This window comes from Oncorhynchus keta, chromosome 24 (genome assembly GCF_023373465.1).
Source record: "Oncorhynchus keta strain PuntledgeMale-10-30-2019 chromosome 24, Oket_V2, whole genome shotgun sequence".
NCBI classification, from domain to species: domain Eukaryota; kingdom Metazoa; phylum Chordata; class Actinopteri; order Salmoniformes; family Salmonidae; genus Oncorhynchus; species Oncorhynchus keta.
The window spans coordinates 20633236-20650391 of NC_068444.1; the positions used below are offsets into that span (position 1 = coordinate 20633236).

Below are 17156 nucleotides of genomic sequence, written 5' to 3' on the forward strand. Positions count from 1 at the left end.
CACACACACACACACACACACACACACACACACACACACACACACACACAATAACCAACATATTATTTACCAATGAGTGTCTGATACAGACACAGACAGACTGGCTGGTTATGTTTATATTCGGTAGGATTTATTTCCCTAATTAGAAATATGGGAAATAACTCTGGTGGGAAAAGGGAAAGCATACCTTGTACGTTCCACATGGTCCCCTATTCCCTATAATGTCACTCACTACCTTTAACCAGAGCCCTATAGGAGAATAGGAACGCACACACTATGATTTAGGGCATCTCCACATGGGTAGAGTTGTTGAGATCATTGTACATGTATGCTCAGGGTTTACTTGGCAATGTCAATATAATTATATTGTAACTAGATACTGTACAATGGTTTGCTGCCTGAGGCATTTTCAAAGTGGGAGATTTAATCTGAGTGTATTATATATGTCTCCCTTCATTATATGTTGTCAGTTAAACTAGACGATGCAGAATACATTAGATGGAATCAGAGATGATATGTCTTGTAGCCTTTGCAACAGACCTAGAGCAGTATTGGCAATATAGACTAGAGTGGTAGGAAGATAATGGTACTGTACTGTTTACAATTTTCAGTATGGCTGAAACAATGGTAATGTAGTGACAGTGTTATAGCCATTCTTTATAAGTGTTCATTTTCTTGTGGTTGTAATTCGTGCTACATTGGTGTCTGAAGTGAGATTGGAACACACGCCTCCAAGGGAGACTATTACAACTTTCCAGTATTGCAGCTGTTCTAGTCACGTAGTAGCAGTAGTAGTAAAAACACAGTGCAGATGGGGAGTTGGTTACGGGGTATAGATTTTACGGACATCAGCACTGCTGTATCACGCACACACACACACACACACACACACACACACACACACACACACACACACACACACACACACACACACACACACACACACACACACACACACACACCCTTACCCTCCTGCTGCATGAGACGAACGACAAGAACACGAGAACCAAAAAAGAGTGAAAAAAGATTGGAGGAGAGGAGAATAACCGTAGGATCAACTCATCAGTTAATTCAACTCAATTTCAGCTTGATAGGCAATTAATCATGCTAGCATGCATCGTGCTCACTGTCTGGAAGGGGTGGGTTGGATCTCAGGGTTAAGCAGCACACACACAGAATGGGATGGGTTGTATTTCGTTGTGCGGTGACAAACACAAACACACACACACACACACACACACACACACACACACACACACACACACACACACACACACACACACACACACACACACACACACACACACACACACACACACACACACACACACACACACACACACACACACACACACACACACACTGGGCAGGGTTGTATCTTGGGGTGTGCCGACAGTGTGGGTTATATATGTGTATTTTCCCAGGGGTGCTACCCAGCAGGGACAGCACTTACCCAGAACACAGCTCTCTATCCTGGGGAGTGGGGTATAGAAGGGCTAGAGCTGGTGGGGGATAGAGGGCTGCGTGTATGTACAGTAAGATGGACTGGGGCTTGCGTCCCAAACGGCACCCTATTCCCTATCCGGTATTCCAATCTAGTCCCTGGTCAAAAGTAGTACATCATGGAGTGAGAGAGAGAGAGATCCTCTCTCTCTCTCTCTCTCTGTTTTGCCCTCTCCCCCTTCTCTACCTTCATCTCTCTTTGCCCCTAAGCTCCCACCTCTCCCTCTCAAAGTACACTGGTTCTTTTTGCTTTAGAACGTTGTAAAGGCAATTTGTGACTAAATGCAGTGAATTCATTAACGAGACATTGGGGATCATTAAACAGCGATTGAAGGAGGACTATTAAAAGCCTGACTTTAATTGCTTTCGTCTCTTTTACTAAACCTGTTTTGATGTATTTTTTTTGCTGTGGAGTAAGGGCCCCATAAAGTTATGAATTAGTGTCATTTTTAGTTATGCGTTTGACAGTCCTTGAAAGTAGCTAGCTAGGTAGTTGCCCGCTCAGCACAACACAGTGCTGTCACTGCAGTCAGATGTTATGCAGGAGTCCTTGAGAAAAGAGGTACACACTGCAAGCATTGCAATAAATCTGCTTAAAAAAGACAAAATAATTCCATTATTAATATATGCCATTTAGCAGACACTTTTATCCAAAGCGACTTACAGTCATGTGTGCATACATTCTACGTATGGGTGGTCCCGGGAATCGAACCCACTACCCTGGCGTTACAAGCGCCATGCTCTACCAACTGAGCTACAGAAGGACAATTATTAGAGAATGCAATGTATGGATACGTTTTTCTGTTGCATTCATACCATTCATTAGCCTTCCCTCTCTCTGTATATCTGCTCAGCTGACTGTGGAGTGCAGGGACCTGGAATGCGTCTATTCCCTATTTAGTGACTCTATTTATTCCCTATTTAGTGACTCTGGCTAAAAGTAGTGCAGTATCTAGGGTGCCACTTTATACACAGCCCTGGTGTCAATATAACCGGCCATGCTACTGTGCTCATCTGATGAGCATTGTTCCCCGTGTGAGGCCCCCAGGCTATGTTCATGAAGCTCGATGTCTGTGATCTTGGAACACACACACACACACACACACACACACACACACACACACACACACACAAACACGCTGTGATCCTGGAGAGGCCACAGGGGGTCTATTCCCCTCCTGAAGAAGATTACTCTTGAGGCCGAGTGCCACTCCTCTGCTCCACGCCCTCCAGATCATCCTTCCATCTCTCTCATGCCTCCATCCCATCATCCTCTCCTTCATACATGGAGTAGGGGTCAGGCTTCAGATCGTGTTCTTTAAAACTCAGTTTAAAACTAAATTCTGTGATTTGAAAAAGGACAAAACAGGGTCCCCGCCACTTGTTCTGGTGTATAGCAGATGGTACATATCAATAATTGAAGTAACCATTAAACAGCTTCCCAGACTGTAGCTTTAAAGTGGGATTTATTATCAACATATTAACTGCAGAATTTTCTTCCTTCTTTTTTTTTGTCTGTTTCAAAACAAGAGCTGTGGGGGAGTGAGGGAATGTATTACTGTAGCTTTAATGGTATCAGTTGTTACGATCTTGTGTTAGCGCTTGGCTTCCTTTGAAATTACATTTATAAACCAGAGAGCCGTCCTAGTTTCCGTAATCTGGTGTGACACACTACAAATGTTTTTAATTGGGAAGTAGCTTTTGGCTGTGGGATGTGCTCACTACTTACTCTGTGTTAGAGGGAGGTGGCTGAGAGAGAGAGGGAGGGAGGGATAGACAGAGAGAGCAAAGGAGAGATAGATGGGGTGAGAAAGATAGAGAGAGAGGCTATGCTGACTGGATAATCTCATGCAGTGTACTGCTGTACTGCGCTGTATAGTTGATCCTCCAGCCAACTGCTCCCTACATACAGTACCAGCTCAGATAGAGAGATAGAGAGGGGGGGTGAGAAAGAGAGAGAACTTTTACTTCACTCAGCCATTTACTTTGTTTGTATTCTTACCTTTTACTATTTCTAGTTGTTGCTGCATTGACCCTGCAAGCATGGATTTCATTGGACGGTGTATACCATGTGTAGCCTGTACATATGACAAATAATAAGACATGAACTTGAAAGAGAGACTGCCTGACCTGTGTAGGGGACATGGAACAGCCAGACAAAAGTGAACATTTATTATTATTTTTTATCATTTAATTCCTGTTTGATGTGAAACTCTGATTGAATCAGTATCATTTTGCGATTTACTCAGGATCTGAATGCCACATACAATCTGCCCTGAAATTAGATTCCCACCTTCTCTTTGGATTCTAAAGCCCTGGTGGTTAAACTGATGAGGAGAGTTTTAAACTGTGCTTTGGGGCACATATCAATACACAGATGGTCTCTCTCATTATCCCAAAGGGGAAATAGTCATCTTGATATGAAAAGAGTAGGGGGAAAAATTGTCAGTAAAAAAATTTTCTGAGTGTCATTGAATCTTGTCGCTCATAAAATAACAGAGGTGGTTTAGTAAAAATACACACCATGGACAACTTAGTTTATTATACATATTTATTTATTTATTTTATTTAACCTTATTTAACTAGGCAAGTCGGTTAAGAACAAATTCTTATTTTACAATGACGGACCACCCCAGCCAAACCCTCCCCTAACCCGGACGATGCTAGACCAGTTTTGCACCGCCCTATGAGACTCCTGGTCACGGCCGGTTGTGATACAGCCCAGGATCAAACCAGGGTCTAGCACTGAGATGCAGTGTCTTAGACCGCTGCGCCACTCGGGAGCCTTAAAACATAGACTTTTGGGGAAAACATTGCTCACCCTACTGAATTAACTTGCATTATCTAATCAATATGTAGCCTACTCATATTTGTATTGTTTGGTTGGAACCTGATTTCAGTGGCTAAACAGAAATACATATTGATTGTGGACGTTGTTGTATCACTTGATTAGAACTGATAACTACATTTATATTGACAAGGAAATCGAGTCAGGCTGCATTATTTGGAGATGTACTTCTTTGTAAAGTCTCAGATTTGATTAGATTGCTATTTCCTTTAATTTTGTAAACTTAATCACATGGAAACTAAGGTTGAGTGGCACCGCCTGGATGTGGTCATCAGCATCATCATCACTACACAAACACAATGACTCTTACACCTTGCTATTCTTTATGAAGCAACCAAACACCTGCTTTGGAAGATACAAAATACTCTTCCTTCTCATCTCTAAACTTTCTCTGCTCTTTCTTTTTTGTCTCAACAGGAAAAAGGAAACATTGCAGTTATATTTAATGTCGGAACGGACGACATAAATATCGAGGAGACAGCAAAGTTTGTAAATGATGGAAAGTACCATATAGTGAAGTTTACGCGGAGTGGCGGTAACGCCACACTACAGGTGGATGACCTACCTGTCATAGAGCGCTATCCCACAGGTAAGACACGCCTTATTACCTTCCCAGCATCCTCTCTGCTCACAGTGCTCTCTACCATAGTCTGAATGTACCTGTGCTTGAAATGATCCAGAAGGGCAACTGGTATCAGGAAAGGTTGATATTGAGGTTAAATATTGGGCTATTTTAAATGGTGTATGAAATTATGTTGTTTTGTTGGTTGGTGTGTCTTATATATATATATACTGTGCTTCTTTCTCATGATAATATCATCTGGTTTTCGAGACAGTATCCTTTCAAATGTCAACATGTCAGGAGAACGATGACTGTCTGATTGAGAAGGCTTTAAATGTCAACGCTTGGGGGGTCTTGAATTCACAACATTTGAACTGCTAAAAAGGCTTTGACAAAGGCTACAGACGATCCAAGTCAGGTGAATTATTTAACATGTCTCGTTATAGGTGACAGCGTTTGTCATACAGGTTAATGTAACCAGGAAATTAAAACATTTTGTTACCTATTAACACCTGTAGCTTTCACTGAAGTAAGTCAAGACAGCAAATTCTGGTGAATTCTGGCATATTTAGGCAAATGGTGAAACTATGGTATGGGGTGGCATTTTATTTCCATGACAATTTCCTACTGTCCACTAGGGGCAACACGAATGGGTTCAATCCCAGTGCGAGGCGCTTGTTTTGTATTTTTAGAGTTTGAACCATATTCCAAACCTAAACGTTTACCTTAAACACTTGGAATCAATGCCTAAACTTAACCCTAATTCCTAAATCTCGGAATGAATCAACTTTACCCTAATGCCAAAATCTCTGAATTAATTCCTAATTTTAACCGTTTAGGTTAGTTTCGGTTAAACTTCTGCACATTTGACTGACTGATGACATATGCAAAATATACTCTAATTAAAATAGCAACGCATTCCATAATCTACAGAAGGCACCACAGATGGCCCCACACGCCATAATTAAAAGGGCCAGCCAATATCTCTGTTGTGGCAGTTATCGCCAAGTTTCTTTGGAGATTGTGTTGCAAAATGGTCTACTCTAAGTAAATGTAAGAGTTAAGTGAATCCAGAGGATATTTGTTCTTAAGATCCCATTAATTGACATAACGATTGAAATATTGGCCATGTCTCTTCCTGTGATATCAGTTCCTCTAAGGATTAACGTGTATCCTCTGGACAAACATCATGAAGGGAGACTCAATGATCATCAATGTTTGCCTGCAATGGCAAACATTTTCACTGTATTCTTATAATATAAGATGTATAAGATATAATATTAACATATTACCCACTCTCTGCCATGACAGTTCTCATTCAAAGAGCCTTTGGGGGAGGGGACTAGTTTATAGGGGCAGGGTCTAAGACAAGGGAAGGGGCTTGAGTAATGGGGAAGGAGCTTGGTTGCGTTTCAAACATATAAACGACACACCCTCCTCCACTTATCCTGGCCTTATGCCCTTGGGGAAATCCCCGCGGCCATCTTTGCCGTCGGTCCAAACAATTAGCCAAGCAAGGGAAGTTGGCAACGTAAGCCCCTCAGCCCTCTTCAGCCCTCAGAGTTTGTGAGTGTACAATTCTGTTCACTCCGGGGCCTGAAACACCCCATAATTCAATTCACAATGATTGTATATCCACTAACAAAACATCAATATGGAGAACTGAACATACAAGTGTAATAAAACATTTATGTAAATAAGTTAGAAATTGTGCTACTAATGCACATGACGGCACAAACACGTATCGTAAAAGTAATAATGTTTTTGTTTGGTTAGCTTTTGAAACGTTAGCTAGCTCATACAACTTTCCCTGACATCACACTTATGCATTGTAATTTTCAATTTACCTGATATTATCGGATGGCTAGCATTTGATGTCTTTCGGATGCGTTGTCTTCTAGCCAAGACATGAAACGCAATCATAATTGACTGTAGCGCAAACAAAGCACACACAACAGCTACCAGTGGTTCCATGGTGACTGAAAACACAACCATGGGACACATTTCTGCAAGCGTCAACTCATCATACATCGTGATGCGTCATCAGAAGTGTCCACTTCATTTGAGGGCTGAGGGGAGAGAGTGTGTATTTCACGTGTTTGGAATACAGCCTTTGCCTTGTATAGGGCTCCAACAGGCCTCCCTGAATGGGGTGAACCACTCATACAAAATATTAGAAATCGCTTGGGAAAAAACTGTGGTATATGAAAAAAAGTCACGGGTACAACACTGTGACTGCGGTCCAAACATTTAAAAGACACACCCTATCCCCTGAGCCCTCAAATGAAGTGGACACTTCTGATGACGTATAATGATGAGTATACACTTGCAGGGAAAGGGAGGAAGGAATGATTTTTAATTGGACCATCCTTGGCCGGAAATACGTCACTCGGTCATCTAGCAATGATTGTGTTTTCAGCCACTGGTAGCTTGTGGGTGCTTTATATGTGCTACAGTCCATTATGAGTGCATGTCTACTGATATTAAATATATCATTATTAATATACACCTACTGTATGATAGCTAGCAAATGAATTAACTTCTGAAGAAGTTTTATTTCTACAATTTTCAAAAGATAACCAAACAAAAACATATTTACTTTTTACAAGAACTGTTTGTGTCATCATGTGTATTAGTAGCACAATTTATAACTTATTTGCATTTATTTTTACTTACACGTGTATGTTGACTTCTCCATTGATGATGTTTTTAAGTTTTCACTGACTTTTCTTTGCGGATGTACAATCGTCACAAATTGAATTATGGGGCGTTTCAGGCCTCGGAGTGAACATAATTGTACACTTGCAAACTCGACTAAAAATGATGGCTGAGGCGCTGATGTTGCAAACTTCCCTTGCTTGGCTAATCATTTGGACCGCCCTCCAAGACGCCGACGGGGATTCCCCCAAGGGCATAAGGCGAGGGTAAGTGGACAAGGGTGTGTCTATTATGAGTTTGAACAGCAGAGGTCTGCATAGTCCAATCACAGAGCAGATACAAGTCACATGGTCTTTTAGCAAACACATGATGTCACTCGACAGCTGCTATATTGTCCAATTACAAAGTCACGTGAGGAACCAATATACACAGGCAGTAAGGAAAGCAAAGGCTCGCTTCCTCAAACAGACATTTGCATCCTGTAGCACAAACTCCAAAAAATTCTGGGACACTGTAAAGTCCATGGAGAATAAGAGCACCGCCTTCCAGCTGCCCACTGCACTAAGTCTAGGAAGCACTGTCACCACCGATAAATCTACGATAATCATGAATTTCAATAAGCTGGAAGGAAACAGTTTTATTTATACAATTTCCAAAAGATAAGCACGGCTGGCCATGCTTTCTACCTGGCTACCCCTGCCCCAGTCAACAGCTATGCCCTCCCCACAGCAACTTGCCCAAGCCTCCACCATTTCTCGTTCACCCAAATCCAGATAGCTGGTGCTCTGAAAGAGCTGCAAAATCTGGACCCCTACAAATCAGCCGGGCTAGACATTCTGGACCCTCTCTTTCTAAAATTATCCACCACAATTGTTGCAACCCCTATTACTAGCCTGTTCAACCTCTTTCGTATCGTCTGAGATCCCTAAAGATTGGAAAGCTGCCACGGTAATCCCCCTCTTCAATGTGGGTGACACTCTAGAGCCAAACTGTTACAGACCTATATCTATCCTACTCTGCCTTTATAAAGTCTTTGAAAGTCAAGTTCACAAACAGATCACCGACTATTTTGAATACCACCGTACCTTCTCCGCTATGTAATCTGGTTTCCGAGCTAGTCATGGGTGCACCTCAGCCACGCTCAAGGTCCTAAATGATATCATAACCGCCATCGATAAAAGATAATACTGTGCAGCCGTATTCATCGACTTGGCCAAGGATTTCAACTCTGTCAATCACCACATTCTAATCAGCAGACTCAACAGCCTTGGTTTCTCAAATGACTGCCTCGCCTGGTTCACCAACTACTCCTCATATAGAGTTCAGTGTGTCAAATCGGAGGGCCTGTTGTCCGGACCTCTGGCAGTCTTTATGGGGGTGCCACAGGGTTCAATTCTCAGGCCGATTCTTTTCTCTTTATTTATCAATGATGTCGCTCTTGCTGCGGGTGATTCTCTGACCCACCTCTACGCAGACGACACCATTCTGTATACTTCTGGCCCTTCTTTGGACACTGTGTTAACAAACCTCCAGACGAGCTTCAATGCCATTCAACACTTCTTCCGTGGCCTCCAACAGCTCTTAAATGCAAATAAAACTAAATGCATGCTCTTCAACCGATCGCTGCCCGTACCTGCCCGCCCATCTAGCATCACTACTCTGGATGGTTCTGACTTAGAATATGTGGACAACTACAAATACCTAGGTGTCTGGTTAGACTGTAAACTCTCCTTCCAGAATCACATTAAGCATCTCCAATCCAAAATTAAATCTAGAATTAGCTTCCTATTTTGCAACAAAGCATCATTCACTCATGCTGCCAAACATACCCTCGTAAAACTGACTATCCTACCGATCCTTGACTTCGGCGATATAATTTACAAAATAGCCTCCAACACCCTACACAGCAAATTAGATGTAGTCTATCACAGTGCCATCCATTTTGTCACCAAAGCCCCATATACTACACCACTACTACGACCTGTATGCTCTCGTTGGCTGGCCCTCGCTTCATATTCATCGCCAAACCCACTGGCTACAGATCATCTATAAGTCTTTGCTATAGGTAAAGCCCTGCCTTATCTCAGCTCACTGGTCACCATAGCAGCACCCACATGTAGCACGCGCTCCAGCAGGTATATTTCACTGGTCACCCTCAAAGCCAACTCCTCTTTGGCCTTCTTTCTTTCCAGTTCTCTGCTGCCAAAGACTGGAACGAATTGCAAACTTCACTGAAGCTGGAGACTGAAGCTGTAGACTTCTATCTCCCTCACTAACTCCCTCACTAGCTGTCAGAGCAGCTTATCAATCATTGCACTTGTACACAGCCCATCTGTAAATAGCCCACCGAACTACCTCATCCCCGTATTGTTTTTAATTTTTTTGCTCCTTTGCACTCCAGTATCTCTACTTGCACATTCTATCACTCCAGTGTTTAATTGCTAAATTGTGATTATTTCACCACTATAGCCTATTTATTGCCTTACCTCCCTAATCTTACTACATTTGCACACACTGTATCTATACTTTTCTATTGTGTTATTGACCGTAAGTGTGTTTATCCCATGTTGTTTGTGTCGCACTGCTTTGCTCTATCTTGGCCACATCGCAGTTGTAAATGAGAACTTGTTCTCAACTGGCCTATCTGGTTAAATAAAGGTGAAATACAATCTATTTTAAAAAATCTGTTAGGGAACAAGTGGTTCGCTAATAGACCACGTGACTTGTATCTGCTCTGTGATTGGACGATACAGACCGTGAGTCTCATGGTTATTGTAGGTTTTGGTGCTCTTTGAAACAGAAACTGATGGTAAAAACATGATTTCTCAACACAGCAGTTGAAACATTCATAATCGATGGGCACTACATCAACATACAAATTGTTTTTACAATCTCTGTATAAAATAGGACATCTATGTTGACACAGTAATATTGTTAGCGCTAATATATTGATAATATATCACAAATATTTGATAATATATCACAAATATTTGATATCACCACTGGTTTTGAGGATTAAGAATCCACTTCTGGAATTCCTCGTAGCAGCCCTATGTGAGGAGAGGAGACATAGGGGAGGGGCATAGCTCATAGGATCAGGATTGCCTGAGTCTAACTCAACCATCTTGGCATGAGTACAAACCAGAGATGATTTCAACCTGTCTCTCCCACCTCTCCTTCTTCTGTATTGTTCGTTGACCTTTTCAGGCGGCCCAGTGCTTTCACCCACACTAAAGAGGGGTTTTATGGCTGGGGACAGATTCACTCGTCACTCCTCGCCTCAGGTAGATGGGGGGAAATGAATGTCTTGTGACGTGCAGTGAACATGGAGGAACACAGAATACACCGTAGGGTTAATAGACTGACTGGCTCTATGGTTTCTATAAGATCTTAGCTGTGCAATAGAGAGACTCACTGTTCCACAGACACATAGACGGACAGGCACACAGACGGACAGGCACACAGATAGACAGGCACACAGGCAGACAGGCAGACGGACAGGCACACAGATAGACAGGCACACAGGCAGACAGGCACACAGATAGACAGGCACACAGGCAGACAGGCACACAGACAGACAGACAGAAACACAGACGGACAGAAAGACAGGCACACAGACGGACAGGCACACAGACGGACAGGCACACAGATAGACAGGCACACAGGCAGACAGGCAGACGGACAGGCACACAGATAGACAGGCACACAGGCAGACAGGCACACAGACAGACAGGCACACAGGCAGACAGGCACACAGACAGACAGAAACACAGACAGACAGAAAGACAGACGGACAGGCACACAGATAGACAGGCACACAGGCAGACAGGCACACAGATAGACAGGCACACAGATGGACAGACAGACTATGGCTGACGTTTTACTTTCTCCCAACCAATTGTGCAATTTTGTTATTTTTTTAATGTTTTGTGTAACTTATTTTTTAACTTATTGTGTACATAATTTTGCTGCTACCATCTCTTATGACTGAAAATAACTTCTGGACATCAGAAAATCAATTTCTCACAGCGGACTGGAAGAAACGTATTCCTTTAAAGAGTCTATCGAGAAGGATAACCTGCTTTCACTGGAACAGGCCCAGATCCACGCCTTTTGCATGAAGAAAAGACGCAAGAAAAGGGGACGCAGATCGGGGATCCTTTTGAGAAGCTTCTGAGAAGCTGGAGGCGAGCGAGTAAACTCCCAATGCCTTCCATTCTTCTTCCTAACGTGCAATCATTAGAAAATAAAATTGATGACCTAATATTAAGATTATCCTACCAAAGGGACATTAAAAACTGTGGCTGAAATGGACAATATAGAGCTGGTGGGATTTTCCATCCACCGGCAGAACAGAGAAGCTACCGCTGGTAAAATGAGGGGTGGGGGTGTGTGTCTTTTTGTCAATATCAGCTGGTGCACGATGTTTAATATTAAATAAGTCTCGAGGTATTGCTCTCCTGAGGTAGAGTACCTTATGACAAACTGTCGACCACACTATTTACCAAGAGAGTTCTCAACTGTATTATTCGTAGCAGTCTATTTACCACCACAAAGTGAAGTTGGCACTAAAACCGCTCTCAGCCAACTCTATAAGGTCATAAGCAAAGAAGAAAATGCTCACCCAGAAGCGGGTCTCCTAGTGGCCGGGGACATTAATGCAGGCAAACTTAAATCAGTTCTACCTAATTTTTACCAGCATGTCACATGTGCAACAAGGGGGAAAAAATCCTGGACCACCTTTACTCCACACACAGAGACCCATACAAAGCTGTCCCCACCCTCCATTTGGCAATTCTGACCATAATTCTATCCTCCTGATTCCTGCTTACATGCAAAAACTAAAGCAGGAAGTACCAGTGACTCACTCAATACGGAAATGGTCAGATGACGCGGATGCTGCACTACAGGACTGTTTTGTTAGCACAGACTGGAATATGTTCCGGGATTCATCCAATTGCATTGTGGAATACACCACCTCAGCCATCGGCTTCATCAATCAGTGCATCGATGACGTCGTCCCCCCAGTGACTGTATGTACATATCCCAACCAGAAGCCATGAATTACAGGCAACATCTGCATCGAGCTAAAGGCTATTGCTGCTACTTTCAAGGAGCGGGAGACTAATCCGGGCGCTTATAAGAAATCCTGCTATGCCCTCAGACGAACCATCAAACAAGCAAAGCGTCAATACAGGATTAAGATTGAATCCTACTACACCGGCTCTGACTCTCATCGGATATGACAGGGTTTGAAAACTATTACGGACTACAAAGGGAAACCCAGACGCAAACTGCCCAGTGACGCAAGCCTGCCAGACGAGCTAAATGCCATTTATGCTCGCTTCGAGGCAAGCAACACTGAAGCATGCACAAGCGCACCAGCTGTTCTGGATGACTGTGTGATAATGCTCTCAGTAGCCATGTGAACCAAACCTTTAAACAGGTCAATATTCACAAAGCCACTGGGCGAGACGAATTACCAGGACGTGTACTCAAAGCATCTGTCAAGTGTCTTCACTGACATTTTCAACCTCTCCCTGACCAAGTCTATAATACCTATATGTTTCAAGCAGACCACCATAGTCCCCCTGCCTAAATTATTACCGCCCCATGGCACTCACGGCGGTAGCCATGAAGTGCTTTGAAAGGATGGTCATGACTCACATCAACAGCATCCTCCCGGACACCCTAGACCCACTCCAATTCACATACCGCCCCAACAGATCCACAGATGACCCAATTGCACTCCGCACTGCCCTTTCCCATCTGGTCAAAAGGAACACCTATGTGAGAATGCTGTTCATTGACCACAGCTCAGCATTCAACACTATAGTGCCCAACGAAGCGCATTACTAAGCTAAGGACTCTGGGACTAAACACCTCCCTCTGCAACCTGCACTTCCTGACGGTCCACCCCCAGGTGGTAAGAGTAGGCAACAACACATCTGCCATGCAGATCCTCAAAATGGGGACCCCTCAGGGGTGTGTGCTCACTTCACACAACTTCCAGGCACAACTCCAACACCATCATTATAGACTGTTTTCTCTGCTAACGCACGGGATGCAGTACCGGAGCACCAAGTCGAGGACCAAAAGGCTAGACTGCTGAATAATTCATAAAAATCGCCACCGGACTATTTACATTGACACCCTCCCCTCTTGTACACTGCTGCTACTCGCTGTTTGTTTGTTACCTAAGCAGAGTCACTTCACCCCCACCTACATGTACAGATTACCTCATCTAACCTGTACCCCTGCACACTGACTTGGTACCGGTGCCCCCTGTATATAGCCTCATTATTGTTATTCTTATTGTGTTACTTTTTATAATTACTTTTTATTTTCGCCTACTTGGTAAATATTTTCATCTTCTTGAACTGCATTGTTGGTTAAGGGCTTGGAAGTAAGCATTTCACGTTAAAGTCTACACTTGTTGTGTTCGGCGCATGTTGCAAATAAAGTTTGTTTTGATTTGAAACACACAGACAGACAGAAACACACACACACACATATACATACTGTATTTACACGTGCACACAAAGACGCATACCCACACACACACACATTAATACTGTAAGTCTTTAGGATATTTGAACACTTTTTACTAATTTGGTTACTCTCTGAGACAGCCCCTTTGTGGCTTTGCCCCAAAAAACTGAAATATTCAAAAATACTCTGAAGATTCATCGTTGCACAGAACTACTTCTAGAAGGAAGTGGATTAATTTAGTTGAAGGTTGGTTAGCTCTCTAATCAATTCAGTCACAGGTTTTCATTTGGTGTATAGAGAACAGTAATTACAATCATTCACTTACCAACAATATTTCTCAACGGCAGACTAAACTCACAGAGGGAAAGACAGAAATAATTGTATTCAAGAACTCCTCCGGAATGTCTGAGTCAAGAGTCTAGAATGAATTGGCTGTCTGAATCTGCAATCGGACTCAAGCCCATATTTTACAAAGAAAATATATTATTTAACGTATTTTCTAAATAAGGACAACATTTTCAAGGGTCCATATCAGTGAAGTCGAAATTAAATACTTGTCAGCTAAACATTCACATTGAGTTATCATTTTTTGTTTTATTTCCTAACCAATATATTGGAATGACCTTCATTCTCAAACATGCAATTAAATAACAAGTAAAACACTTGCTACTTTGAACTGATTAAACATCTTTTGTGTGGCTACAGCTTATTTCCAACTGAAATGGTTTCTTTAGCCATTGTCAATAAGTACATAAGTGCACGGTGAATGCAGACACAGACACATCTTATTGAGAAGCTTTGGTTGGTATTTTCTGGACCTCATTTATAAACGAGAGACATATTATGCACACACAAATATGATTGACATTTCCTCCATCTCCAAAACTAAATGAGCAGTCCTGTTTATTTTATTTTTTCATTTGAACTTGACATGGACTTCTGAAAAAGGCCATGAAATTAATGTAACTTTCCTAATAAAGTTTTTCAAAGTCATCGCAAAAAATATATATATATCTTAAGTGAGCTTAATTAGATTTTGTGCCACTTTACCATAGTCTGCTCTATGATACCACTGATAAACCACCCGAATGAATTTAAATGTAACTAAAAATGGGGGAGGGAAGAGGAGTGGGAAAGAGATAAGAAGAACTGTGTCTAGTAATTACATATCCTTGTATTTCACATCTTGCAGAAAAAATGCATGAACATATGATGGTGATATATTATTATAAACCTACAGCCTTAACAAAGACTGTCCTACTAGTGTCACTCATTGTAATTCTGGCTTTGTTGGACATCTTTGACTTCACAGGGCACATCTTTGATAATTATATAAAATAACATCAAACATGGATATACAGTCCAATATTATGTTACAACTGTAGTTTTGAATTTCCAAAACAAGATCTAATCAACAGACACATATTCAAATTATATTTTTTTCAATAGGGGGATGAGAGGGAATGTCGCATTTGATTCTAAATCATTATTGACATTTCTTACCAGATTCAAGTCCTAACTAGTTAACTACCAGTAAAAAAAAGGCTAGTTCAATGCAAACATCCTACAGTAAATGATGCCCTGTGTGAGTATTATCTCTGCTTACATGCCATCCTATAACACCAGTCAATTACTTCTAATCACAATTACTGTACAGCATCCCCCCCCCCTTTTCCCGAGCCCTCCCCACTTAACTATCCCTACTACTGTATTTCTCCCAGCTCCTCTATGTTTTGATGAGCCTCCATCAATGCCTCTGTCAGTCTGGCAATAGGCAATTGGGTACCATTTGGGATGCAGACTGTCACAGACCGAGGCAGAACTACAGGCGGCAGGGTAATGGCCGCCCCCCAGCCACTGGCCACTGGCAGGTTCCAGAGTGACATCATAATAAGAGCAGACGCTGAGGATATGGAATGATGACAAAAAAGAAAGAGAGAGAGAGAGAGGCAGAGAGAAAAAAAGATGGGAAGATATAGAAATAGAGAGAGAGCGAGGAGAGAGAGAGAGAGAGAGAGAGAGAGAGAGAGAGAGAGAGAGAGAGAGAGAGAGAGAGAGAGAGAGAGGGAGAGAGAGAGAGAGACATGAAAAATATTTAAAGGGTGGAAGAATGGAGGGGATCACCATTGTGAAAAGCAGGGGGGAATAATTGCACCACAAGTGCCTTCCCTGGTATAATCTCATTAAAAGGTCACATCATACCCATTTATTGAGGCATTAGAATGTCCTTAGCCCAATTATTAGAGGCTCTGTTTGCATTCCAAATGACACCATATTTTCTAAATACTGCACTTCTTTTGACCAGAGTCCTATGGGTTTCCCTATTGGCCCTGGTCAAAAGTAGTGCACTATAAAGGGGAATAGGGTGCCATTTGGGATGTAGATGCAGACTCGAAATAACCCATCCATTTGTCTTAGATGCCCAGTTCTCTTTCCATTCCCTCGTTCTTTTTCCTTCTTCCCCTTTCGTTCCCTCTTTATGTGGAGTACAAAAGAGTTGGACAGGCAGCCTCAGAAATCAGACCCTCTTCCTTATCCAGAGTCTGGGTCATGGAAGTCATACCATAACAATGGTGCTGTCAAGCCCAGAGGGTACTGTAGCAGGGTAGCAGACACATACACACACACACACACACACACACACACACACACACACACACACACACACACACACACACACACACACACACACACACACACACACACACACACACACACACACACACACACACACACACACACACACACCATATTCTGTCTGCGTGAGGACCAGAGGGTACAGTAGCAGGGTAGTAAACTACTCTGTTGGAGGGAACAGCTAATGCTAAAAGCCTGTCTACCACACAGCACACAAAGAGAATGGACTAGGGAGCCCTGGCCTTATTCTTCTACTGTTATCAGAGCATGATGCACTTACAAAGCTCCCTTGCTCTCTTTAACTCCGCTCTCTCTTCCCTCTCTCACTCTCTCCATCCTACCCTCCCTCCTCTTTTGATCTTGATCCCTTCTTTCCTCTATCTTTCTCATTACTGCTCACTCTTTGTCTCTTTCTCTCCCCCTCTCCTTCTCTTGATCTCTTTCTCATATCCCCCC

At 42.5% G+C, this 17156-nt stretch overlaps 1 protein-coding gene across 27 annotated transcripts in view; it reads left to right on the forward strand.

The window, feature by feature from the left end:
- The window catches only part of LOC118402801 (neurexin-1a), a 633754-nt gene that overhangs the window by 523238 nt on the left and 93360 nt on the right, over positions 1–17156 (forward strand). For all 27 annotated transcript variants that reach the window (XM_052477934.1, XM_052477935.1, XM_052477945.1 and 24 more), the window contains one exon: positions 4769–4940. In XM_052477934.1, coding sequence (XP_052333894.1) covers positions 4769–4940 — 172 coding nt within the window. The remainder of the gene's footprint in view (positions 1–4768; positions 4941–17156) is intronic.